The following is an 18,740-nucleotide window of genomic DNA, read 5'->3' as shown; positions in this document are numbered from 1 at the left end:
TTTTTTAGTTTATTTTTACAGTGTGGGTAAATAAGCTAAATTGCTATTCTTCTGCATTGCACATTTATAATAATGTGTTATTAATAATGTCTTAATAATAATGTAGTAATAATAATGTGTTAATAATAATATCTTAATACTGTGTTATTGATAATGTGTTCATAATAATGATTTAATAATAATGTGTTAGTAATAATATGTTAATTATAATCTGTTAACCACTGCAACTAGAAACACACTTTATGTATTTTCTTTTTAAAGGCTGTTTTCACTGAAGACATTTAATAAATGTCTTCTTTAGAGGAAAATATTCCTGCTGGTTTTCTGTCCTGGTTCTTCTCTCAGTCTATTTAGTAATAATATTCAGTCTATTATTAATAATATTCATTTTATTAATAACAATATTCAGTCTATTGGTGTTCATGCGGTAAAATTCAGGCGTCTAGTTTTATGCTCTGTTCTTTCATTCTAGTTTCAGGTTCACACCAACCTTCTTCTCACTCGTCCATTCATCTTCCACCACCTCCAACCTCTAATTTATGATCCAACACCACCTCAACTATTCTGCTGTTCAACTTATTTAACATTTTATTAAATTTGCTTTTAGGCTCTAATTCCTATTTAGTCCCAGCTCCAAATCAAACCTCCATCTATTTCTTCTTTAGTAGCTCAACTCTTATTTGTTCTAGTGGGGTTTTGACTTTGTACAATTCTAAACTACAACTAGGAAGCTGAAATAAATACTTTTTTAGATGATTCTGGTTGAACGCTTGTAGAATTTAGCTCTGAAAAAATCTGACAGCAGCTTCTTCAGACATCAGTGGAAATCAAGAGTTTCTGCTCAGACATCAAACATCTGCCTCTATGGATGCCTTCCAAGGAAACTAAACGATAAACTACAACACTGTCTGACAAAGTGACTCCCAGTCTGCAGAAACCTGACAGAAAAAGAATATTCCAGCAGGAAAAGATTCAGAAACACACCGCCAAAATAACAGAAGAAGAAAACTATGAGCTGGCTGCCGCCTGTTTGGAATCCCTCTGAATACCTTTGAGGTATTTTAAAGAGAAAAGTACAGTGAAGAGGAAAAAAAATCAAATTAAAATTATGTGAAGTCTGGCAGCAGACGGAATACCATAAGGCTCAAAAACTGTGATGAAACTAACAGAAACTATATGTAAAATCTCCTTCACAAACGGGTTCTGAAGGTGAGCAATCTTGGGCTTGGCAGCTCACTGCGCTCCTGGATGTTGGACTTCCTCAGCAACAGACCTCAGAACATCAGGATCAGAGACCACATCTCTTCCACTCTCATCCTGAACACCGGTGCTCCTCAGCTTCCCCCTCTACTCTCTGCTCTCCTGTTCACTCCAGCAACACCATCGTTAAGTTTGCTGATGACACCACCATCATAGGACTGATTAGAGACAACATTGAATCAGCCTGCAGGGAGGAGGTCCAGCATCTGCAGCGATGGTGTCACCACAACAACCTGAACCTCAACACCGGAAAAACCAAGGAGATGGTCTTGGACTTTAGAAGATCAGAGCGAACTGAGCACTCCGCCCTCTTCATCGATGGAGAGGAGGTAGAGAGGGTGGAGAGCTTCAGGTTCCTCAGGGTCCACATCTCTGAGGACATCACATGGTCCACCCACACCTCACACCAGGTGGGGAGGGCCCAACAGAGACTGTACTTCCTCAGGAAGCTGCATCAGGCTCTTCTCCCCCAAAAGCTGCTTATAAACTTCTATCGCTCCACCATTTAGAGCCTCCTGACCTACTGCTGTACAGGTGGTTCACCTGCTGCCCTGCAGAGGACAGGAAGGACCTGCAACGGGTGGTGAGAGCAGCAGAGCGGGTGATTGGAACCACACTACCTCCCCTCAGAGACGTTTATACCAGCAGACTTCAGAGGAAAGCTAGGAGAATCACCAGAGACCCCTCACACCCAGGACACTCTCTGTTCTCCCCTCAGGTAGACGTTACAGGACACTTAGAGTCAAAACCAACAGACTCAAGAACAGCTTTTATGCCCAAATTATCAAATGTCTGCTCCCTCCCCCCAAATGATAATATCACACACCTACAAGTGCAATATTTATATCAGTGCAATTCATATCATGTGCAATAATCATATGTAGAGCAGGTCTCTAACCACAAACCATTTCCACACTGTATATTTGCTCTTATGTTGTATATATTTTAGGGTGTGTTATATAGTCTATTTTCAATGCTGCTATTCAGAGAGTACCAAACCAATTTTCATTGTTTTCTGTAACAGTGACAATAAAGATCTATTCTATTCAGATTATTACTTTTTTCCCCAGTGTTGTAAAACAACAAGCTGTTTAAAACAAAGTGCGGAATTTTTTAAAAAGTTTAATTTCTTACAGTCTGGATCAACATAAAGACTGATAATTCAGTTTGCTATGAAAAATAAAGGTGGACACAAAGCACTGAAAAACAGCTGATTGGAATCTCAGTACTGAAAGATGAACAAACATTTATTGCGTTTAGTTCCACTGCAGTGCCTGAACTTCCAACATAGTCCATTTAACTGTTAGTTTTCATTTTACATTAGAGCAGTTTTGAATAATTTAACATTTAAGTGACATTTTTGAAGTAAATTGTACACTCACCATATCTACTCTGTTGCTCTTCCACAGAGCTGGGATGTCCAAAAACTGCTTCATGATGCCGTGCAGGTTGACATAGATGATGGCGGCGAGCACAGCCTGCAAAACGAATGAAAAATGGAACAGTTTTATATAGAATGCACCAGAGGATCATCAACACCACCCAGAGGATCATCAACACCAAGTAGAGGATCATCAGCACCACCTAGGGGATCATCAGCACCATCTAGACAATCATCAACACCACCTAGACAATCATCAACACCACCCAGAGGATCATCAACACCACCTAGAGGATCATCAACACCAAGTAGAGGATCATCAACACCACCTAGGGGATCATCAACACCATCCAGAGGATCATCAACACCACCTAGAGGATCATCAACACCAAGTAGAGGATCATCAACACCACCTAGGGGATCATCAACACCACCCAGAGGATCATCAACACCACCCAGAGGATCATCAACACCATCTAGGCAATCATCAACACCACCTAGAGGATCATCAACACCATCTAGACAATCATCAACACCACCTAGGGGATCATCAACACCATCTAGACAATCATCAACACCACCTAGGGGATCATCAACACCACCCAGAGGATCATCAACACCATCTAGACAATCATCAACACCACCTAGAGGATCATCAACACCACCCAGAAGATCATCAACACCACCCAGAGGATCATCAACACCACCCAGAGGATCATCAGCACCATCTAGACAATCATCAACACCACCCAGAGGATCATCAGCACCAACTAGAGGATCATCAACACCAAGTAGAGGATCATCAACACCACCCAGAGGATCATCAACACCACCTAGAGGATCATCAACACCAAGTAGAGGATCATCAACACCACCTAGGGGATCATCAACACCATCCAGAGGATCATCAACACCACCTAGAGGATCATCAACACCACCTAGAGGATCATCAACACCACCTAGGGGATCATCAACACCACCCAGAGGATCATCAACACCACCCAGAGGATCATCAACACCATCTAGGCAATCATCAACACCACCTAGAGGATCATCAACACCATCTAGACAATCATCAACACCACCTAGGGGATCATCAACACCATCTAGACAATCATCAACACCACCTAGGGGATCATCAACACCACCCAGAGGATCATCAACACCATCTAGACAATCATCAACACCACCTAGAGGATCATCAACACCACCCAGAAGATCATCAACACCACCCAGAGGATCATCAACACCACCCAGAGGATCATCAGCACCATCTAGACAATCATCAACACCACCCAGAGGATCATCAACACCACCTAGATGATCATCAACACCACCCAGAGGATCATCAACACCACCCAGAGGATCATCAGCACCAACTAGAGGATCATCAACACCAAGTAGAGGATCATCAACACCACCCAGAGGATCATCAACACCACCTAGAGGATCATCAACACCACCAAGAGGATCATCAACACCACCTAGGGGATCATTGGCTGTTCACTGCTTTCTGTGTAGGACTTTTTAAGCTCTTTCTCCCTCATTAGAACGGCAAACATTCTTCAGAACAATCCCATCCTGGACACCATCTATTTGACCCACCACTCTCTAGTAGATGCTTCAGATCCATCCGATCACAGACAAACAGATTGAAAAACAGCTTCTACTCACAGCGTGAGGAGAACTGAATTTATATCTAATGCACTTAAAGGATTGTTGATTAATTTTGTTGCACAATGTTTAATGACAATAAAATGAATTCTATTATATTAAATGGATTCCTGAGACGTGAAGGTCAGTTTGTTTAAATAAAATTCTCAACACAGGTTTTTATGTGATTGAGGTTTTAATTTAAAGCGCAAATTGAATTAGAATTTCCACAAAATCAACCTTTAAAGTTTCTGTTTTGATGGAGTTTTATGTTCTTCCATCTGCAGTAACTTTCAGTGTAATTGTAATTGTACTGAATAAACTTGTGTTGTTTTACACTGACACCAGTCATATGTGCTAACTAGCTGATAGCCTTAGCCTGAGGCAGAATTAGTGTCTGCTGTGGTAAAATAGCGCCACAGTCTCTGGGCCATAGAAATGTGTAAATGCATTCATACTGGGTTAGGGTTAGGCTTGGACACATGGAGATGCTTCTATCAGATGTCGGTACCTTGGGCAGATCCTCAAACAGCCTCCCAATCCAGAGCGTGATGAAAAGGATGACGACTGCTGACAGAACTCCAGCAACCTGAAGAGAGAGGGAGGTGAATGGAAAGCAGGAAGAGAGGTAAAGAAAATCCAGAGCTGTGGGGGTTATTAGTGTGAATTGGTTTGTGATTATAAGAGCCTCCTCTGCCGTGGAATGGGCCTCTGATTAATGCTGGTGTCACAGTGGATAGCTTTAGCCTTTCAGTAAATCTGTGTTTGTGTAGGCGGAGTTCCATGATGTGAGCAAAGAAAATCGACTCCCTGAGTGTTGTTTAATGAAGCTGCTTATCAGAGTAATATTAATTATCAAGGGCTTTTCACTGTGCTTAACCTTTAAGGCTGCTCTGGTCTGTCACCGTAGTTAAAACAATGATGACAAAACTGGTCTCATGAAATGTCTGTTAAAATGGCACAACAGAAAAAGCTGCTGGATGAAACAAAGACAGGAGATGCAAGAAAAATGGGGGTGTAGATCCAAGTATTCGGATCTCAAAATTAATATTCAGATATTTGGGTCCAGCCCTAATTTTGGCGTTTTAGTGTTTTTACTGAATGATATTTACATCTGTAAAAACAACAAATTTATCTATAATATTTAAGTCCCTATAATAGATAATAATATATAAAAATATGTAATTAAATGTACAAGATATCCCTCATTTAACAAGCAAGTCTATGGAAAATTACAGAACCAACACTTCTTTTTCCATTATTAAAGTTTTCAGCTTGAACGTAAATGAAAAGGGAAAAAAATCCCAGTGAATTTTAGAAAATGTCATCTCTGTTGAAAAATTGACATTTTCTTTATAAATGTTTATTGTGTGGTGATTCACAAGTTTTAATGATATTTGTAATCTTTTGAAATCTTATTGAATTTTAATGTGTTTTTTTAATCTGAAAATAATCTGTAGAATAAGAAGGAAAAATTATGTAAAATTACATGTTTGTTTTTACAGTGTATTAGGAAGGGTAGGTAAAAGAGAAGGGATTTGATGAGATAAAACTGTGTCAAACTGAAAAACTAAAACAGAAGTAAACATTTCCAAATAATAATATAATATAATATAATATAATACAATACAATACAATACAATACAATACAATACAATACAATACAATACAATACAATACAATACAATACAATACAATATAATATAATATAATAATCTACATGGGAAATGGAAATGTTAATGGTCATTCCTAGTTACAGTGCATGCAGGTAAAGCTTTTTTTTGTAATTTCATTATTTTTTGTGAACTTCAAAAGTCTGGAAAACTATTTGTAGAAATAATTATAAAAATGTAAAATGATAGATTTTTGTGTATTGGAAGGATAGGAGAGAAAACATTGAGATTTTTTCATCTATTTTGGGTGAACTTCAAGGCCAAACAGCTACTTATTTTCTAAAGTGTTGCTGGAGGGCAGAACAATGCAGAATAAAGCAGAATAATGCAGAATAATGCAGAATAAAACAGAATAAAGAAGAATAATGCAGAATAAAGCAGAATCAAGCAGAATAATGCAGAATAAAGAAGCAGAATAATGCAGAATAATGCAGAATAAAACAGAATAAAGAAGAATAATGCAGAATAAAGCAGAATCAAGCAGAATAATGCAGAATAAAGAAGCAGAATAAAACAGAATAAAGCAGAATAATGCAGAATCAGGAAGAATAAAGCAGAATAATGCAGAAAAAAGCAGAATAATGCAGAATAAAGAAGCAAAATAAAACAGAATCAAGCAGTATAAAGCAGAATAATGCAGAATAAAGCAGAATAATGCATAATAAAACAGAATAAAGCAGAATAATGCACAATAAAGCAGAATAAAGCAGAATAATGCAGAATAAAGCAGAATCAAGCAGAATAATGCAGAATAAAGCAGAATCAAGCAGAGTAATGCAGAATAAAGCAGAATAAAGAAGCAGTATAAAGCAGAATAATGCAGAATAAAGTAGAATAATGCAGAATAAAGAAGCAGAATAAAACAGAATCAAGCAGAATAATGCAGAAAAAAGCAGAATAAAGCAGAATAATGCAGAATAAAGAAGCAGAATAAAACAGAATCAAGCAGAATAATGCAGAATAAAGCAGAATAAAGAAGCAGAATAAAACAGAAGCAAGCAGAATAATGCAGAATAAAGCTGAATCAAGCAGAATAATGCAGAATAAAGAAGCAGAATAATGTTGAATAAAGAAGCAGAATAAAGCAGAATAATGCAGAATAAAGCAGAATAATGCAGAATAAAGCAGAATAATGCAGAATAATGCAGAATAAAGAAGCAGAATAAAACAGAATAAAGCAGAATAATGCAGAATAAAGCAGAATAAAGTGGAATAAAGCAGAATAAAGAGCTCCCACCTGAGTCCGTCCTCCGGTGCTCTCCTGGACCAGACTGCGAGACATGGAGCAGCTGATAGCGAAACACTGAAATATAGCTCCAAAGGAATTACTGAGACCCAGAGCGATTAGTTCCTGCTCCACAGAAAACTCAGAGTTTATACACAGATTAAATAATTAACACTAGAACATGGTTCATCCCGTCTGCCGTCTCCTACCTGGTTACTGTCCACCTTATATCCATATTTCAGGGCAAAGATTCGTCCCAGAGAGATGGCGATGCCGTAGCCGACCACAGCCAGGGCGAAGGCGTCTCCGATCACCCGACCGAACAGAGAGGCTGCTGGGAAGACTGGAGGCTGGAGGCTGGTTTGTAGGGACAGACAGACAGTTAGAGGCTAGTTTATAGAGACAGACAGACAGTTAGAGGCTGGTTTATAGGGACAGACAGTTAGAGGCTGGTTTATAGGGACAGTTAGAGGCTGGTTTATAGGGACAGACAGACAGAGGCTGGTTTGTAGGGACAGACAGACAGTTAGAGGCTGGTTTATAGGGACAATTAGAGGCTGGTTTATAGGGACAGTTAGAGGCTGGTTTATAGGGACAGTTAGAGGCTGGTTTATAGGGACAGTTAGAGGCTGGTTTATAGGGACAGACAGACAGTTAGAGGCTGGTTTGTAGGGACAGACAGACAGTTAGAGGCTGGTTTATAGAGACAGACAGACAGTTAGAGGCTGGTTTATAGGGACAATTAGAGGCTGGTTTATAGGGACAGTTAGAGACTGGTTTATAGGGACAGTTAGAGGCTGGTTTATAGGGACAGACAGACAGTTAGAGGCTGGTTTATAGAGACAGACAGACAGTTAGAGGCTGGTTTATAGGGACAGTTAGAGGCTGGTTTATAGGGACAGTTAGAGGCTGGTTTATAGGGACAGTTAGAGGCTGGTTTATAGGGACAGTTAGAGGCTGGTTTATAGGGACAGACAGACAGTTAGAGGCTGGTTTGTAGGGACAGACAGACAGTTAGAGGCTGGTTTATAGAGACAGACAGACAGTTAGAGGCTGGTTTATAGGGACAGACAGACATTTAGAGGCTGGTTTATAGGGACAGTTAGAGGCTGGTTTATAGGGACAGTTAGAGGCTGGTTTATAGGGACAGACAGACAGTTAGAGGCTGGTTTATAGGGACAGACAGACAGTTAGAGGCTGGTTTATAGGGACAGACAGACAGTTAGAGGCTGGTTTATAGGGACAATTAGAGGCTGGTTTATAGGGACAATTAGAGGCTGGTTTATAGGGACAGTTAGAGGCTGGTTTATAGGGACAGTTAGAGGCTGGTTTATAGGGACAGACAGACAGTTAGAGGCTGGTTTATAGGGACAATTAGAGGCTGGTTTATAGGGACAGTTAGAGGCTGGTTTGTAGGGACAGACAGACAGTTAGAGGCTGGTTTATAGAGACAGAAAGACAGTTAGAGGCTGGTTTATAGGGACAATTAGAGGCTGGTTTATAGGGACAGTTAGAGGCTGGTTTATAGGGACAGACAGACAGTTAGAGGCTGGTTTGTAGGGACAGACAGACAGTTAGAGGCTGGTTTATAGAGACAGACAGACAGTTAGAGGCTGGTTTATAGGGACAGACAGACAGTTAGAGGCTGGTTTATAGGGACAGTTAGAGGCTGGTTTATAGGGACAGACAGACAGAGGCTGGTTTGTAGGGACAGACAGACAGTTAGAGGCTGGTTTACAGAGACAGACAGACAGTTAGAGGCTGGTTTATAGGGACAATTAGAGGCTGGTTTATAGGGACAGTTAGAGGCTGGTTTATAGGGACAGTTAGAGGCTGGTTTATAGGGACAGTTAGAGGCTGGTTTATAGGGACAGACAGACAGTTAGAGGCTGGTTTGTAGGGACAGACAGACAGTTAGAGGCTGGTTTATAGAGACAGACAGACAGTTAGAGGCTGGTTTATAGGGACAATTAGAGGCTGGTTTATAGGGACAGTTAGAGACTGGTTTATAGGGACAGTTAGAGGCTGGTTTATAGGGACAGACAGACAGTTAGAGGATGGTTTATAGAGACAGACAGACATTTAGAGGCTGGTTTATAGGGACAGTTAGAGGCTGGTTTATAGGGACAGTTAGAGGCTGGTTTATAGGGACAGACAGACAGTTAGAGGCTGGTTTATAGGGACAGACAGACAGTTAGAGGCTGGTTTATAGGGACAATTAGAGGCTGGTTTATAGGGACAATTAGAGGCTGGTTTATAGGGACAGTTAGAGGCTGGTTTATAGGGACAGTTAGAGGCTGGTTTATAGGGACAGACAGACAGTTAGAGGCTGGTTTATAGGGACAATTAGAGGCTGGTTTATAGGGACAGACAGACAGTTAGAGGCTGGTTTGTAGGGACAGACAGACAGTTAGAGGCTGGTTTATAGAGACAGAAAGACAGTTAGAGGCTGGTTTATAGGGACAATTAGAGGCTGGTTTATAGGGACAGTTAGAGGCTGGTTTATAGGGACAGACAGACAGTTAGAGGCTGGTTTGTAGGGACAGACAGACAGTTAGAGGCTGGTTTATAGAGACAGACAGACAGTTAGAGGCTGGTTTATAGGGACAGACAGACATTTAGAGGCTGGTTTATAGGGACAATTAGAGGCTGGTTTATAGGGACAGTTAGAGACTGGTTTATAGGGACAGTTAGAGGCTGGTTTATAGGGACAGACAGACAGTTAGAGGCTGGTTTATAGAGACAGACAGACAGTTAGAGGCTGGTTTATAGGGACAGTTAGAGGCTGGTTTATAGGGACAGTTAGAGGCTGGTTTATAGGGACAGTTAGAGGCTGGTTTATAGGGACAGTTAGAGGCTGGTTTATAGGGACAGACAGACAGTTAGAGGCTGGTTTGTAGGGACAGACAGACAGTTAGAGGCTGGTTTATAGAGACAGACAGACAGTTAGAGGCTGGTTTATAGGGACAGACAGACATTTAGAGGCTGGTTTATAGGGACAGTTAGAGGCTGGTTTATAGGGACAGTTAGAGGCTGGTTTATAGGGACAGACAGACAGTTAGAGGCTGGTTTATAGGGACAGACAGACAGTTAGAGGCTGGTTTATAGGGACAGACAGTTAGAGGCTGGTTTATAGGGACAGTTAGAGGCTGGTTTATAGGGACAGACAGTTAGAAAATTGACTTTTCAAACACTCCTCTATATCTATATCCTCTATTTCTCACCCTGAGGGAATCTCTCCCACGACATCCACCCCATATCTCCCCGTCAGGTTCACCTGCCAGGAGATCACCGTGGTGATAATCACCTGGAGAAGCCAATAACAGGAGGTATATGGTGGTGTCCACAGAGTAAATTAACAGAGTCATTAACATGTGTTCCTGTTCACTCACACAGACCAGCTCCACCGGGATAGGAACAGGAAGCTTTTTACTCAGGTACGCATTGAGCTCCTTGGCCAGGATGAGGCTGATGATGGTGACGATGCTGACGACCAGAGTGCCGATATTGGTCTCCGGAATGATATAGCAGATCTCCAAGACGGTCTGGGAAACACAAGAGCAGGATTAATACGTAAATAAGAAGTACGACAGATAAATTCACCATGAAAATAAAATGTTTTGTCATTCATGGAGGTGGATTTAAGTGTTTGAAGGTTAATAATAAACACTGGGTATGATCCAGAACTCATAAAAGCTTGTCTAACTCATCAATGGGAAGGATAGTGAATTATTTCTATGAGTTATTTATCAAACCCATGTCCTGCTGACCTCTGGCCATCTTCTTAAATGCAAAAATGTGCAAATTTTCCATTTCTGAAGTCTATGTTTGTAGTTTTTTGATCTCTGTATGATAAAAGAAGCAGTTTAGAATTTATGATGGCCATTTCTTAAAACTACTTTTGACACATTCAACACTTGACTGCTGCCTTATTTTGTGAGATCAAATGCAATTTGAAGAGTCTTTCTTACATAAATCAAGGACAGAGGTCCGCTGTATCTTGGTGGGTTGATGCCAAAGGTGTATTTGAGCTGTGACACGATGACGTGGATGGCAGCTCCGGTGGTGTAACCTCGGACCAGCGGATCCGACAGGTAGGTGACCACGAAACCAAACTGGACCAGACCCAGCAGAATCTACAGGAACAGGATGAGAATCGTGGAGATGAATCTAAGTGCAGTCATTTAAATTTCACACTTCAATGGTGTAAATGTACAGACATACAGATTTATTCTTATTTGACAGCTCCACAAGGAAAGACGTCCATGTACCATGGTTTTACACAGCTGAACTATTACTATAAGTAAAGATGCATTAATTTGACCTCTCGTACATCTGAGAGTAGATCCAACACAACACAGGAGAAAACAACCTGCATAAGATAAGATAAGATAAAGATAAGATAAAGTTCTTTATTTCTCCCCACTCCAGGGGAAATTTACATTGTTACAGCAGCTTTATTTACAATATATACAAGGGTGGCAAAATTTTTTAACAGAAAAAATAAAAATAAAAATAAAGTTTAAAAGTGCAGAGATGATAAGAGCCATGAAACAGGTTCAACTTTCCTGTTCTTAAATGTTCCTATAAAAGCTTTGGTCACCATGTTTCAGAGAGCTATGGCTGTAAGTTTTCTGGGATTTTAGTCCAGTACTGACTACTGATGATAATATCACCTCATCATATTTTCAGAAGTTCTCAAGAAACATGTCTCAAAAATATTTCTCGTCCAACCCAAAGTATGGAACCAGCCTCATATTTACCTGAAATAAACCCAACAAGGCCAACGATTCCTTGTAAAAGCTTTAGCCAACATGTACAGGCAGGTTTCAAACAGCTATGTAAGGTTTTTATGGTTTTAGTTCAGTACTACCTGGTGATGATAATGTCACCTGATCATATTTTCACTTAAGCAGCATGATTGACATCTACAAATTATTTCATTTCTAGATACAGTATTGAGTCAACTTCATATTAACCAGAGTAATTTATATATTATAATTAAAAACCTACAATATTATATACTTCAGTAATTTAAAAATTAAAATCAAAACCCCACAAATCCAAAGAATTCCTATAAAAGCTTTGGTCATCATGTACAGGCAGGTTTCAAAGATCTATGTCAGCTTTTAAATGCTTTAGGAAAGCATTGCCTGGTGCCAATAACGTCTCCTGACCAGATTTTCACTTGTACCCAAGAAACATGAAACACTTTTCCATAATATTTCACTTCTAACCCAAGGTTTCTAGCTAACATGGAACAGTGGAGAACCTTCCCAGGAGTAGACCAACAACCAACATTTCTCCAATAGCATGATATGAAATCCACCAAAGAACCCAGATGAACATCAGAAGATCTGCACTGGCCTCAGTTAAGGTCCATCTATGATTCTACAATAAGGAAGACTCTGAGAGAAAATGGCATCATGGGAGAGTTAAAGGATCAAACCACTGCTGACCCAAAAAGAACATAAAGGTTCATCTGGTGGCAAAAACTGATCTAGATGAATCCAGAGACTTTTGGGATAAGATCCTGTGGAATGATGAGTCAAAGGTGGAACTTTTTGGAAGACTTGGGTCCTGTTACATCTGGTATGAAGCTAATTCTGTATTCCACAAGAAGAACATGATACCAACAGTGAACCAAAAAGCATTGGTCAGAGTTATGTAAGTTTTTTACTGTTCTAGCAGAGGATTGCCTGGTGATGATAATATCTCCTGACCAGATTTTCACTTGTACTAAAGTAACATGAAAATACTAAATATTCCACGTCTAGACCAAAGCTCCTCGTCTTTACCTGAAACAATCCAGATAAAAAGGTGACAGCTACGGCCACTCGGATTCGTTCTGCATCTCGTGCTGCGATGTCGACTATACTGGAGTTGGTCACGTTGTCCCATGTAGTGAAGTCTGATTCAGGGGCCAGTCGCTCCGTCACTCCTCCAATCATCACGCTCATCACTGCATATGTTCCTGAACAAGATGGAAACACACATTTACTTTCATTTCACGCTCCTAAAAACCTACTTTCGACAAATGATACAGTCCAGCATGTTGGTTGATTCATAAATGAGAAGAACTTTGGTTAATAGACCTTGTATGTTTGTTTGAAGTGATCAGCTGTTGGAAGGTGATGTTACACAAATCAACCAGAGATTAGCAATGCTAGGATTCACTTTATTTTCTTGGAGTTTTGAAAATCTCATTCTGGGCTGTTATTAAAATCCCCCCAAGAGTGTCTTGTCCACATCGTCTTTTTACAGCTCTGTAGCTGTTAGTGTTTATTCAGGAGTAAATTTTAAAAAGTAATAGCCAGGAGATTAAGGAGGTAAACTCTAAATGAATCATTTCCTCATGCGTATTTCAGCTCCACTGTTTTTGTTGGTGACTACCTCTCCTGAATGTTTGACCTCTGCTGTCAGAGTTTGAACTGAGATTCTTAGATTCTGCTATAATATGATAGTTTCTCTGTGCTCATTTAAAATCTGAGATTTAGGGCTCGTACTTGCAAGCAGAATTTGTACTTTTTAGCTTGGAAGCCGGTCATGGTCTGTTAGGAAACTTGCACAAGTGTGATGTGGAAACAGGAACTTTGCATTTCACACAGTGTGAGAATCCAGTGATGCAAGAAACAGCTTGTGTCTTGTAGTTTAACTCTTAGAGAGACAAATAATTCTATATTCATAGATTTAGGATATTTTTGGTGAAGGAAGAGTGGCTATCATTGTGAGAACTTAGAACCACATATTTATAATACACAGAACACTGATATGAGTCATTCGGTCCCTGTACAACCACAGTAAGAGCTGTGACACGTTTCCAGTGGGTGTTGGACTCCTCCAAGGTTGTCCCTTGTCTCTGATCCTGTTTGTGGTCTTCATGGACAGGATCTCAAGGTGCAGCCAGGGTGAGGAGGGTCCGGTTTGGGGACCTCAGGCTCTCATCTCTGCTTTTTGCAGATGATGTGGTTCTGTTGGTTCCTCAGACCTTCAGCAGCACTGGAGCGGTTTGCAGCCGAGTGTGAAGCGGTGGGGATGAGGATCAGAACCTCCAAGTCCGAGGTCATGGTTCTCTGATGGAAACCGGTGGATTGCTCCCTCTGGGTTGAGGGGGGGGAGTTGCTTCCCCAAGTGAAGGAGTTCAAGTATCTCAGGATATTGTTCACGAGTGATGGGAAAATGGAGCTAGAGATGGAGGATTGGTGCAGCGTCAGCAGTAATGAAGGCGTTGTACCGAACCGTCATGGTGAAGAGGGAGCTGAGCTGCAAGGAGAAGCTCTCAGTTTACCATCCATCTACGTTCCAACCCTCACCTATAGTAATGAGCTCTGGGTAGTGACCAAAAGAACAAGATCATGGATACAAGCGTCTGAAATGAGCTTCCTCCGTAGGGTGTCTGGGCTCAGCCTTAGAGATAGGGGGAGAAGCTCAGACGTCCAGAGGGAGCTCGGAGTAGAGCTGCTGATCTTTCACCTCTAAAGGAACCAGTTGAGGTGGTTTGGACATCTGATTCCTCCAGGGAGACTTCCTTTGGAGGTTTTCTGAACACGTCCACCTGGGAGAAGACCCTGGGGTAGACCCAGAACCCTCTGGAGGGATTATATATCTCATCTGGCCTGGGAACGCCTCAGGATCACCCAGGAAGAGCTGGAAAGTGTTGCTGGGAGGAGGAACGTCTGGAATGACCTGCTTCATCTGCTGCCTTCACGACCCCGGATAAGAGGAAGAAGATGGATGGATGGATGGATGGATGGATGGATGGATGATGGATGGACGGATGGGTGATGGATGGATGGATGGATGGGTGATGGATGGACGGATTTACAAATTGTAATTTGCAGTAAATGTCTTCTCTGTAATTTTTACACTTTTCAAAGTTGTCCCGTGGGTTGGATTGGATTAAATAAAGACGCTTTAGATAGAGAGTCTTTATTTTTAGCCTTTTTGTTCTTCTTTCATGTCTCATTTGTGTCCAGCTGCTGTAACAGATAAATTTCGCCGGTGATGGATCAATGAAGTTTATCTTATCTCGAAACATCTTCTGATGTTCTGTCCACAGGCCTGACAGTAGATTTATTCCCATCTTTCTGAGCAGATACAACAGATATTAAAGTGCGTACCGACTGAGATGTGCTTGGATGTGCCAAAGATGAAGTAGATGAGTACAGGGTAAAAGGAGGAGTAAAGGCCAAAGACTGGAGGAACCGCTGCCAGCAAGGCGTAGGCCATTCCTGAAGAAAGAGGACAAACCAGATTTACAAGGAGCTGGTCAGGAGTACAGCAATGACATGAAGAAAAACACTGTAACTTCAGTTTAGTGTTAGAAATGGATCTAAGAACACCTCTACCTTTAGCCATGCTCCTTTCTTTGGATTTTTATTCCCTAAACCTTTTATTCTCACCCTGCGGCAGCTGCATGATCCCGACGCTGATCCCAGAGACCAGGTCTCCCAGAGCGTTCTCTTTGATGGAATAACGAGGAAGCCACGATACAACGGGAACGCTTCCCAGCAGGCAGCTCTTCGTCCTCGCACCAGAACACCTGAATTAGTGGGACAGACAGAAGTAAATAAAGTAAAGGTCAAAACCTGCTGCACGTGTTGAGTAATAGTCAGACCTTAGGGTCGCTTGGCTGAGATAGATGGATGGATGGACGGACGGACGGACGGACGGACGGACGGACGGACGGACGGACGGACAGACGGACAGACAGACAGATACACAATATTGAAGATATTAACACACGTTTTAGTTAACTTCTGTATATTTGGGAAAACTGGTATCTTGTCTGAATTTCTGCCATCAGATTTCTGATTCAACACTGATACCAAGAAACTAAAACTAAAAACTAAACTCACCCTAACCCCATATTTACCCAAATGTGAAAAACAGTCTAGTTTGTATGGAAACCTCCATAAAAGTCAGAAAAATACAACAGCAGCAACTAAGAGTTTAAAATCAAACCCAAAACCACACAAGAACCTTTCTGTAGCTGATCCTCGAGTCACCATTTCGAATAAAAAAAATTCTTCCACAGCCACAATAGTGATAAACCCAACCAGTCCATCCATCTGTTTCTTCTATTTTTTTACTTCTGTCACCTCCCAGGAAACATAACAGATGCACTAAACAAACATTTTCTTTTCTTATTGGGAGGCTCTGGATCTAAAACTATAGAACACTTTTCTTTTAGTACTTTATTTGCAACATTATGAAATCTAGTGAAACTTTTGGTTTCTGTTTTATAATTTTCAAAAAAAATCTTGCATTTTTGTTGCTGCACAACCTGAAGAACACGTTGTATAAAAACTCTTGTGTTACGGCTGTGGATGTATTTTGTAATATTGTGTTTGCGGTTTGGATCTGTTTTGTTGTCTGGGAGTGGGTGTTCTGTCTTTGTGTGGATCTTTGTCTCGTCCTTGTTTTCTGTGTGAGCCGTCTGTTTGTCCTGTCAGGTTGTAGTGGGTGTTCTGTGTCTGTGTGTAGATCTTTGTGTTGTGCAGGAGGCGTAATTGGCGGCAAGGCGGACGATGCTGATTGGCTGTTTCCCCTTTTAAAATCTCGGCAGCCGGCAGTGGAGGAAGGAGCCATTTTGACAGCAGCACCCTTTTGTGTGTTTGTTTCCCAGCCTCCAAAGTCTTGAACTGAAACCTGCGTTTTGTGACAGATTAGACTAGCTTAGCTTTTGTTAGATTTAGTTAGGAATTCTCTTTTCTGGTAATTGTGTTTTTGATTGGATAGGTTTTTTTTTGAGCGCTTAAATGCCTCTTTAGTTTGTATCCAGTTGTTGTTTGTTGTTTGATTGAATAGCCCATATAGTGGTCTATTTTATTTGTAAACTATTGTAAATAAACTTTTTGGTATTTTCCTTAGAACCTGTTAATTGTTTTTGGGGACTGGGAAATATATTCCACTTTTTGTACAACAAATATTATGCTACACACCTTCCCCCTAGATGGGTGTGTAACACTTGAATCTTCAAGGAAGACTTCTGAAAATCTGTGGTAAAAACTGGATGTAAGGTTTGGTGCTTTAATATGAAACTACAGAACCTGAATATGACAGAGAGCTGTGATAACCGCAGAGGAGAGTTTTACCTCATGGATCTTCTGACCTTCTCACACAGAGAAGTTTTCGATTCAGACTTTTCTGCCATTTCGTCCACGGCTACTTCATCCAGGACGTCTCTGTGGACGCTGTAGCTCATCCGTCTCCTCTCCGCCATGGCTCAGACAAGCTGTAATCTTAAAAAAAAAATTTTATTTCATATAGCGCCAATTACAGTCAAATTGTCTCAAGACGCTTTACAGAACCCACATGCCTGACCCCCAGAGCAGCCCTAAGACGACAGTGGCAGGAAAACACCCTTTAACAGGGAAAAAAACCTCAAGCAGAACAGACTTTTTGTCTTTCAAAATGCTAATTTGTTCTAGCAGAAACTCGTTATTTTTCAGGTATCACTGCAAAAACGCCATCAAAAAGTGTTCTAAAGTCAATTAATTTAGTGTTAAAACATCACGTTAGCATTAGCGTGTTAATAATACATACTATAGATATGTTACTACATTTCCACAGCTACTCAGACTAAGAATTTATTATAAAACTCTGCACATCATCTCCAGAAAGATGTTTCACTATGCTGAATGTGTCTTTTACCAAATTGCTCCACAATATATCATTTTTGAGACATCTTTCAGCAACAATCTAAAACATTTTTTGGGAAAATGCTATGTTTGATGTTAATTTAGGATGAAGTTACTGCACCAGCTGGACAGTTATTACCTTGATGTGTTTCCAGCTGTATCAGAAATATGTCTTAGATTCCAAATTCAAGCCTTCAAGCTTCGACGAAATGCCAAAATCCTGTAAAAGTCCCAAGAAGAACCATATAAGGTTATTCTAAAATGAAGTCTGTCTTCTCTCCTGGTGTCTTTCATCCAGTTCTGTCTGTTTTTCCAGTTTTTGTCTCTGTCCAGGCTTGCAATCCAAATATGTCAGAAACAAGTTTCTTCAGTTAAAAAACTGCACATCTTTCATTGAACCCATGTGGTGATACCATGAAAAATCCTCTGGAGGGTTTTCCATCAGATCCCAGTGACATCAAGCAGCAGTCCTGACTGATGAATGTTGCAGCCAACAGATTTTATTTCTGAAGGATCTTCAGGGAGAAACAGTCCTGTAAATGTACTCCTCTCCTCTCTCTCGTCTTGTCTTCTGTCTCTGTTGTGACTGGAGAGCTTGAAGGGAAATCTAGATATGGACATTGTTGTGGAGGGAGATGGGGGCAAAGTTCCAAACTCTGAGCAGTTCGAGTAAAAAACAAAAAACCAACACAACAGCCAGGAGCTGGAGATGATTGTTTTATTACTGACGGGCTGAGATGGTTCACTGATTGTGCAGTTAGTGTCGCAGTTTATTAAATTCATGTCAAACATGTTTTTGTCTCTGAAATTTGCACCAAAGTGAACCGCTGTAGAGACTTTGACCTGCCGTGATGTAAAATGGAGTAGAAACTGAACTGTCCTGGAGTCTTGGATGCGTCTTATCG

General features: G+C 40.7%; 1 protein-coding gene across 1 annotated transcript in view; it reads right to left on the bottom strand.

Moving 5' to 3' along the window:
• The window catches only part of slc26a6 (solute carrier family 26 member 6), a 35,397-nt gene extending 16,983 nt beyond the window's left edge, over positions 1-18,414 (bottom strand). The window contains exons 1-12 of the mRNA XM_055013269.1: positions 17,975-18,414; positions 17,290-17,436; positions 15,595-15,734; positions 15,313-15,423; positions 12,991-13,166; positions 11,164-11,328; positions 10,585-10,737; positions 10,417-10,499; positions 7,402-7,549; positions 7,205-7,318; positions 4,806-4,883; positions 2,643-2,738 (exon numbers count right to left, since the gene is read on the bottom strand). Coding sequence (XP_054869244.1) covers positions 2,643-2,738; positions 4,806-4,883; positions 7,205-7,318; positions 7,402-7,549; positions 10,417-10,499; positions 10,585-10,737; positions 11,164-11,328; positions 12,991-13,166; positions 15,313-15,423; positions 15,595-15,734; positions 17,290-17,417 — 1,392 coding nt within the window. The 5' untranslated portion in view covers positions 17,418-17,436; positions 17,975-18,414. The remainder of the gene's footprint in view (positions 1-2,642; positions 2,739-4,805; positions 4,884-7,204; positions 7,319-7,401; positions 7,550-10,416; positions 10,500-10,584; positions 10,738-11,163; positions 11,329-12,990; positions 13,167-15,312; positions 15,424-15,594; positions 15,735-17,289; positions 17,437-17,974) is intronic.
• Positions 18,415-18,740: the final 326 nt, after the last annotated feature.

This window comes from Amphiprion ocellaris, chromosome 8 (assembly GCF_022539595.1).
Source record: "Amphiprion ocellaris isolate individual 3 ecotype Okinawa chromosome 8, ASM2253959v1, whole genome shotgun sequence".
In the NCBI taxonomy this organism is placed as follows: domain Eukaryota; kingdom Metazoa; phylum Chordata; class Actinopteri; family Pomacentridae; genus Amphiprion; species Amphiprion ocellaris.
This window is presented reverse-complemented; position numbering and strand designations above follow the sequence as displayed.